At 38.2% G+C, this 9,495-nt stretch overlaps 1 protein-coding gene across 1 annotated transcript; it reads right to left on the bottom strand.

Moving 5' to 3' along the window:
• Window positions 1-5,454: 5,454 nt before the first annotated feature.
• Window positions 5,455-8,495, bottom strand: PPP1R27 (protein phosphatase 1 regulatory subunit 27). Its single transcript, XM_015825160.1, has 3 exons — window positions 8,070-8,495; window positions 6,882-7,032; window positions 5,455-6,145 (listed from the first exon to the last, which is right to left on the bottom strand). Exons 1-3 carry the CDS (start codon window positions 8,245-8,247, stop codon window positions 6,022-6,024), a joined length of 453 nt encoding a protein of 150 aa, XP_015680646.1. The 5' UTR covers window positions 8,248-8,495; the 3' UTR covers window positions 5,455-6,021.
• Window positions 8,496-9,495: the final 1,000 nt, after the last annotated feature.

Genomic DNA, 9,495 nt, shown 5'->3' with positions numbered 1-9,495 from the left:
AGAGTCAGAGGGCAGTTCAGGGCAGCGCGGGGGGGGGGGTACTTTTTTTTTGCTTTTGACTTTGTGTCCGTTTTGGGACCAAAGCGAGGTTCTTCTGGTCATCCTGCTTTCCTATTTGCACAGACATAGGCCTATAAGGCAGTGTTTCTCAATCTTGACAATTTTAAGGCATGCGGACTTCAACTCCCAGAATTCCACAGCCAGCATTGCTGGCTGTGGAATTCTGGGAGTTGAAGTCCACATGCCTTAAAATTGTCAAGGTTGAGAAACACTGCTATAAGGCATATCAATTCACTAGGGCCATTTGGGATAAGGAAGCCTTCCGTATGTTAAGGCAGGGGTCTTCAAACTTGGCCCTTTTATGACTTGTGGACTTCAACTCCCAGAATTCCTCAGCTAGCATGCCTGGCTGAGGAATTTTGGGAGTTGAAGTCCACAAGTCATAAAAGGGCCAAGTTTGAAGACCCCTGTGTTAAGGTGTCTCATCTTTTTAGCTTGTCTCTAGTCTAGAGGAATTTGTGGATGCAGGTAAGGTTCGATATAAACATAATTCGATGCTGACTTCGGCGGGATTTCTGGTAGGTGATCAACTTTAATGCTGACCAAGGTATGAGAGGTGAGTGTCCACAAGTACATAACTCTTTCGGCCGAACTCAAAGTTCTGTTGGGGAAAATAGGAGGAGTATTTGGTATGTTTTGCTGCCTTGAGTTATATATAAAATATATAATAGTAGTAGTAGTAGTAGTAGTAGTGAGAAAATTGCTAAAAACAAATTTGAACAGTGGAAACACCATCAAAGTCATCAGTACCTGGGCCATACCTTCAGTATGATACACTGCAGGAGTATTAACTGAACACAAGCAGAACTGGACAGTTTAGACCAAAAAAACAAGAAAACCTATGAGTATTCACTATGCATTACATTCCTGTAGTGATATTAATAGATTATACCTGCCCTGCAGAAATGGAGGCAAAGGTTTACTTCTGGTCAAAGTTGAAGAAAAAATAGTGTGCATTGGTTGATCATATAAAAGACAGCTAAGAAGAAGTGCTGGTGTAAGATAAAAATCACAATGTATTAAATATACAGGAAATGTAACATGAATATTGAAAAAATGTAATAAAAACCCAAATAGAATGCTGGTATTACATGGTCAATTTCCATAAAAGGTGAAAAGGAAAGTGAATAAAAATAAAACCTTTCAAATGGAACATTAAAAGGGGGAGTGAATGCTTGATTTTGGCTGCTCAAAGTTAAGCTATTTGAACTAATGGAGTCAAGGCCAGAAGTTTAAAAAATTATCAAATGATTCAAAGTGCAGATGACGCAAAGAATAAGATAATAAGAGATAAGATAACCTTTATTGTCATTTTTTTTACTGTGGGCACAACGGCACACATCAAAAATGAAATTTAGTTGCCCGCTCTCAAAGTGAAACACATGACACACACCTAAAACACTATGTACAAATATGTATAGACCCACACCCCTACATATACATAGCAAATAAATATTAAATACTGTCCATATTGAATATATAATGGAAGGAGGAAGCTTGAGAGTTCACAAGGTTAATGCTGTATGGAATGAAATTATGGCTGAATCTGGATGTTCTGCTATGGATACCATGAAGCCTCCTACCAGAAGGTAACAAGGAAAACAGGTCGTGAAGAGGATGTGTAGTGTCCCAGATAATCTTACGGACCCTGCTCAAGCAACGCTTCTGTGCTATGTCCTGGATGGGAGGGAGGGAACTGCCAATGATCTTTTCAGCCATTCTCACCATTCTCTGTACCGCCTTCCTGTCTGAAACAGTGATGTTTCCAAACCAGACTGTGATGCTGTACGTTAGGATGCTCTTGATCGTCCCTCAACTCATGCAAAAAGATTGCACAAACTGATTAAAAACAGACACAACACAGTTGGAACATCTCTAAAAATTATTATGTGCCAGTAATGAAAAAATGGTGGGAACATATAATTGAAAATATAGTTGAAAATGAACAGATTAAAATATTTTGGGATTTCCAAATACAAATTAATAAAATCTTGACATATCTGATTTAACTGATTGAAAAGAAATTGTGGATAATTGATGTGGCAATACCAGGCAATAGTAGAATAGAAGACAAAAAATTGGAGAAAGTCACAAAATATCAAAATTTGAAAATCAAAATTGAAAGATTATTCCATAAACCAGCCATGATAGTCCCATTGGTTATTGGTGGGTGCCATAGCAAAAAGCCCTGGACAACACTTAAATCTGCATATTGACAAATTTTCCATCTGTCAGTTACAAAAAGCCACACTGCTTGCATCTGCACATATAATATGCCAATACATTATGACATTCTAGGCTCTTGGAAAGAAATCAATGTGAATGAAGGTCAGCACCAACTAAAGAACTGGAAGCTGTGATTTCACAAACTAGCGATCACAAAGTATCAAAATCTGAAAACTAAAGTTGAAAAATTATAACATAAACTGGCCATGGTGATCCCAGTCATTATCAGTGAGTGCCATACCAAAAAGGCTTGGACAACACTTAGAAAATCTGCATATTGATAGAATTTCCACCTATCAATTACAAAAAGCCACACTGGATCTGCTCATATAATGTGCCAAATTGTTATGACATCCTAGGTTCTTGGAAATAATTCAGTGTGAATGAAGGTCAACACCAGCTAAAGAACAGCTAAAGAACCAGTTGTGGTTTCACAAATTGGAGATCTCAAAAGTATCAAGATCTGAAAATCAAAATTGAAAGATTATGGCATAAATATAGTGATCCCAGTGGATATTGGCACATGGAGTGCCATGCAAAAAAATCTTGGATGACACTTAGAAAATCTGCCCATTGACAAAATTTCCATCTGTCAATTGCAAAAGGCCACACTGTTTGGATCCTCACATATACTAATCGATACATTACAGGATCCTAGGTTTGGGGAAGACTTCGATGTGTATGAAGACCAATATCAGCTAGAAAACTGGCAGCTGTGACATTGTGAACCGATCATATTTGAATATCATTAGTATTGACAAAACAATTAGCTACAAAAGACAGCTTTATTTGAATAACTTGCATCCCGCAATATACACTTAACACCATCTGCCTATCCCAGATCCTTGGGAAGGATTTGCTAGGTGGATAAACTGCCAAATCCAGTCTAAATACTTGGCTGACTGTGGGACCAATCATAATATAATAGAAAGGAACATCCTCCACCAGGGGTTTAGGCTGTAATGTCCCACTGAATGCAGTGCATAAGTTTAATTCTCACTCATGATTCTGCATAGTATTTTGGGACTGATTAGAAGGGTTTCACAGAAAAAAATGAGAAACTTGTAATTGAGGATTCAGTTACGGTAATTATTTGGAAACTCTTCCGATTTCATCACAGAAAAGTTGTGATCACTTCAAGCAACATGCCACACTATAACCTAATGCTTATAGACATAAGCAAGGCTAGGCAAGTACTTGTGATAATGTTGAACATTTATGTCATTGACAACTTACCTAAGTGGGGTTGGGTGGGTGCCTGTTTTGTTAATTTTCTATTTTTCTTAGGAACAGCAAATATAAGTATAGGACAGTGATGGCGAACCTTTTAGAGACCGAGTGCCCAAACTGCAACCCAAAACCCACTTATGCATCGTCGGGTGCCGGGTGGGTGTGGCCCATTGGCTGGGCGTGGCTGCAATGGTAATAGCAGACTGGGTGGGACTAAATAGTTCAATCAATCAATTCCCACTTTGCAAGATCTTTTTTTTTCCCCGTGAGAAGTTGAAATTGACTGATTGATTGAACCTTTTTTTTTTGTTGGCACACGGCGCGGAGGCCTAAAGTGAAAAGGTTTTATAAAACCCACCTAAAGGCCTAGGACTGGGGCGAGGGTGCACGTGCCCACATAGAGGGCTCTGCGTGCCGCCTCTGGCACCCATGCCATAGGTTCGCCACCACTGGTATAGGACATACAAGTTTCACCTTCTTAGAGAATTCTACTCAGCACTTTCACAATCTTACTAAGCATTTTCATTTATCAAAATCATTGTTTAAAATTGCTTCTAAATAAACAAACATTCTCAAGATAGAAAAACTGCACTCATTATGTTTAGATAGTGTGATGAGACTGTACTTAGCCTAACTACTCTAAGTTTTGTCAAAACACGCTGACCTATGTGGCACAAATGATTCACAGTTGATTTTCACAATGAGGCAAACTGCCCAATTATAAGTTAGTAATTTTTACCACTCAATATGTGTGTTTTAAGGGAGGCCCAGCCACAAAACATTGTTTTCCAAGATAGGTCATGTCTAATTTCATCTGATATCTAATTTCTTCCGGGCCTAATTCTGGACCGAGTTAAAGCTAAAACAAGTTATTTGGAAAAGAATAATATATAACATGCCCTCTTAATCCATACTGCACCAAGTGGTATTTGCAGAACCAACATTTCAGCATCTGAAACCTACGGTACTAAGAAGCCCAATAACAACATATTCTTGGGCACTGTGCATCATAGGAAAAACGTAGGAATATTTTGAATTACCACATCTGAGCCCTATATTTTTTCTCCATCACTAATCTTTATATTAGAATGGTATTCCCTTAAGCTTTCAGAGCAGACAAATGTAGTTTTATGTTATGCATCCGTATATGGGGTTTTACATAACTTTCACACAAACACCCCAGGCGGGCCATAAGAATTTCTCTATTTGACATAGTGTGGCATTCTCAATTACACTGATCATCAATACGCAGGCACTGTATGACCACTTTTATCCTATTTGGGACTCTTCAGAGAAGGGCAGCTATATATTATTCTATGGGCTTCAAACCCTCTGGGAATTGAACTCACAGACCTTTACACTTTATATGATACAGTACTGCATATACAATGCATTAACTTTAATAATTACCCAAGTCCTGATACACAGTGGTTGCAGGAAAGAATACATATATATAATCTATTTGAATGGTAAACTGTCCACCTTCTCTTAAGCTGTTACATTACATCATGACCCTGCATACCGGGTTTTATGTGACATATTGTTGATGCTATAAAAATATCCAAGTAGCATAATTTCAATGAATTTTAGTTAACTGGATGCAATGTAAAAATGCTTTATCAGATATTACAACCAGGTCCAGAGGTTTAACTATAGTAGAATGCATACAATTCAAGCTTTGATGAAGTTCCATTTTCATTTTTTGTTTTGCTTTTCAGACAATCCGAGTTTCTTTGGACACTGGAATTTGCTTATTCCAGATCCAAATGCTCTTCTCCCCATATGGATTTTGCTTCTATAAGAAGAGTTTTATTGTATCATAACCAAAACCAAACAATTCAACAGAAGCTTGGCTATTTTTAATGTGAGAAGAGAAGAAAGAAAAATACCCCAAGATTTGGGAATTCCTTTATTGAAAAAATAAAAAGCTGTTTTGGAATCACTTAAAAAATACAGTATAAAAGAAAATTTAGAATTACCAACACATTAAAAATAGGACATTATACACTATGTTTTAGAATAATCCATATGTACATAAGTCATGTTGAGGGTAGATGTTTTCCTGGTTATTTTGTGAGGATTCTTCAGGAAAATGACATGAATGTTGCTGAGGTCATTGTTCAAAATTAATAATTGCAAAATGAGAAACAAGATATATGTTTACAAAACTTGGTATCCGGTCCAATCTAGATCACAAACATATATGTAAACTGCCTACACAGTCACACCATCAGAAGCAGTTTATGTCATCTATTGAATTGGACAATGAACCACAATAAAGAATGTTTCATTTCTTTTTGGATGGACTATCCCAAGCACGTCTCTGAGAAATCCCCAAATAGTCAGTCTCATATATACCTATTGCAGCTATAGTATGGCCTCCTGTAGGAGATAATAACACTCCCTTACCAACTTCATTGGGGCAACTTTGTTTCGTACAACAGATTATACTATCTGCCATAAAAACTGGATTTCACATGGAAAAAAAGTTAAAGAGATACAGTCTTAGTTTACATGGGCTGCTTTGAAGAGCTCCACAAGTTCCTTGTAATCTGGGTCAATAAGGTCAGATGGCTTCTCTCCTTCATTGTTGGTGGCATCACACTGGGCCCCAAGAGAGATGAGGTACCTGGAAGATCAGAAAAGACAAAATCATGAAATGCAGCAGAGGTTGAAACAGTCTGGATTAACCTATATCTGTTTAAAAATGGTCCATTTAAGTAGTTCATTGTATAATATGGTTTAAGTATCTTTTAGTCACTTTTAATAATTACAATAAGAATTTGCATTATAATCATCTCTATTCTCAAATTTCATTAAGGCAGGTTCACCTCTTTATACTATTCACACCTGGAGAATGCAGTGGTACACAAAAACCTAGAGCTATTTCTGCTGTAGCAGAAGAATTAGAATTGCAGCCCAAATCAAATAAATTGGTTTTCCCACGAGCATTGTCCGACTGACATATACCAATATTTAAGGCGATATAGAGGACTTTATGACGTTACAAAGTGTCTCAAAAGATATTTTTGTTTCCACAAAGACAACCACCTTTTAAATAACATACAAGGATTCCATTTAAATGTTTTTTGCTTGGCATTTCAGCAATACCACAGTTAGTTAATCTGCCAATAAATACTCTCAGCACTGCTGGTGTCAGGATGAGAGCACCGTAGATAAGAGAGGATTCATCCATCTCTTGGAATAAGCCAAGAGACACTTATTTCTTGTCACTTTAAAGTTCACTACCCAGTAATTCAGTAGTGAATCACTTTCCCCTTCTTATTTTCCTTGGCCATATAATTCCCGATTGAGTGGCACAGCTGGCTAAGAGGGAATGAGGTAAACAGACTAGCATCGCTGACCTTGCAATGTCAGCATGGCCATCGCTACAGGCCACATGCAGAGGTGTCCAGCCTTCATCATCTTTCTGATTTATGTCAGCGCCGTATTTTATCAAGAGCTTGACGCAATCAAGGTTTCCAGCAAGCACAGCTTCATGGATGGCAGCCATTCCTAATTGAAAAAGATGATATATCAAACTCTAGTCTGTGAACCCTTCAGATGGGTTCTATAAACTGAGTGGGATCCTCCCACATTTTTCATCTTAGCACAAGAAAAGTCTTTCAAATAAAGAAAGATAACTAAAACTGTTCAGTTAACATGCATCCACATAAATCTGTTAATATTTTTAAGATTGTTCACTTGAGGCAAAAAGGAAATAGAAGTTCAGTCAAGGTTCCTGGGTATGTTTTCTAAGCTTCTTTGGGAACTATTTGATTTACAAAAATAATTAATGAAGACCAGTCTCCTTAACAGCAAAATTATCCCTAAAGTGACTCCTATAATCCTACAATGCTGGGCTAAAATAACCTATGTTTCTCCAAGTTGGCACCTTCCACATGAATCAGGGCTGCAGCCCATGGCATTTGTAGCATGGCTAAAACCTACTGGGAAATTCTGGCACTTACAATCCCAGCAAAACTTAAAATGTGCCTAACTAGGAAGATTAAACTAAATAATACCTTTCAGAAAGATTAAGCTCATCCTATCGTAATTTGATTTGGGATTTTGCAACCTGTATTTGTCATCATTTCTATGCTTTTCACACTCTTGCTCTTGCCATTTTTTCTTGTACAGCTTTCCAGGCCCTGAAATAATAACCAGTGGTAATGCCTCAAAGACACACTACATTAACCTTAGAGTTGGGCATAACCCTTCAAGGTATTTCTGAGAAGCAGGTACTATTTTATTTCTCATCTTAGTTTTGTTGTTGTTGTTTGCTATACTGAATCAAAATACTTTGTACTTTAAGGAAATAAGTCGATGAGAGTACTGTAAGTGTTTATAGAATGTTAGGTTTATACCCTTCTTGAATGATTCTACTAAAATAATGTGGGCGATATGGCAACTGAGAGACAGGAAGGAAGCTCCCTGTTGTTTCCTTAAATCCCACTGAAAATGCAGGCTAACATGCAACCCATATTTTCCCCTGGGATCAAACAGCTTCTTACTCAGCCACCCTCCAATCAGTCTTCCTCTCTCCCACATACCAGAGGGGTAGATGGTATCCAAGGTGACTTTCCTGGCCCGAATGAAACGTCCCACTTGCTCCAAGTCACCTTGTCGAATGTGGTCCTGGAAGACGACGTCATTGGGGAAACGCACAGTCTTGAGGTGCCTTGCATATCGCCTGTACCTAGGAAGTGAGCCTGGGTAGTAGTATTTCATGGTCACAGAGGGCAAAGGAAGCCCAACAGACAGACGAGGTAAGGAAAATGACCAGACTTAGAAAGTAGCAGAGGCCACAGCTACCCCACAAACGTTGAGGTGCCAAACTGCAATAACGTGTCTTGAGATCCAAAGGAGTATCTCCTCCCAAAATCTTGCAATGAAAATGTGAAGAGGTACCCAGCAAATGATTTTGTTCCTTTCAAGGTTTTTCTTGGACAGCACAACACGTGGGTGAAGATCTGTAGAGGACTGATGGTTTCCTGCAGAGTTTCTTGTTATATAGCCTCCCTATGGCTATTTTGAGGGCACTCAGCTCATACTTGTTGCCATGAGATCTTGTAATTGAGATGCCTTGTCCGCAGCTTCCCCCTTTTGAACATAAATTAGAATCTCAGCTTACAGCCCACCTGTCCATGACTGGTAGTCAGCAGGTCCAGCTCGGACTGCAATCTACAAGCAGCAGCCTCAGATTTTGCAAGCCACCATTTGCAATACTCTACATTAACTTTCTGGAATTTGTTGGCAGCCATTTATACTTTTCCCAAAACTAGTTCACGGCTATCATTAAGAGGAAAAGATTCAAAAACAACAATTATAGAAGTGAAAAGCTTTTAGAGTGAATAATTTTATGACGTGAATAGCAAACAATATTTTGCTATCTTTAAGACAGCTAGGCATTTTCTTAGAATTCATGCTTTTAATTTGCTGCTTGTAATTTGGAGATCCAAAAATATTTGCAAAAGATACGGATAGAACTGGCTAAGGGGAAGAAACCAAGGAATCATCCTTGTTCATTTCTGTTATCATTTCTTCAACTGTTAAGTGCTGCCAACATTATAAATTCTGTACAGCCATGTGAATTCAGAAATCGTCTCTGTATATGAATGGAAATGAACTTTATCCAATTTAAGCACATTTATACACATCTTGTATGAAATAAGAAGGGAAATGATACCTATTTTGGGGGATCTGGGATCTGCAACAGGAAGAGAGAATATGAAAGACCATAGGCATTTTAGGATTTTTATCCCATTCACTCGCTTTGATAACTATAGCCACTTAACTGGAAGAGTAACTGAATCTAAGTTCCACCATATGACTGCAAGTTTTGAGAGTTGCAAGGTATTCATTTTGAGGAAGAATTGAAACTGGAAATAATGGCCAGCTGCCTGTTCCACACAGAGGGTGCCTGGTTGCAAAATTTGACTTGGGGAAGTTGTGTTGCCAAAACAGAGCATCAAGAAT

This window comes from Protobothrops mucrosquamatus, unplaced genomic scaffold, assembly GCF_001527695.2.
Source record: "Protobothrops mucrosquamatus isolate PMUCROS unplaced genomic scaffold, P.Mucros_1.0 scaffold2515, whole genome shotgun sequence".
Taxonomy (NCBI): Eukaryota; Metazoa; Chordata; class Lepidosauria; order Squamata; family Viperidae; genus Protobothrops; species Protobothrops mucrosquamatus.
Note: the sequence above shows the minus strand (reverse complement) of the source record. Positions and strands in the feature narration are given on the sequence as shown.

Coding starts and splice junctions, on each gene's coding strand:
- PPP1R27 (XM_015825160.1), bottom strand. CDS start 8,247: ATGAAATACTACTACCCAGGCTCACTTCCTAGGTACAGGCGATATGCA. Junction 7,033..8,069: donor GGATACCATCTACCCCTCTG/GTATGTGGGAGA, acceptor TTTTTCAATTAG/GAATGGCTGCCATCCATGAA. Junction 6,146..6,881: donor GGCCATGCTGACATTGCAAG/GTCAGCGATGCT, acceptor CTGATCTTCCAG/GTACCTCATCTCTCTTGGGG.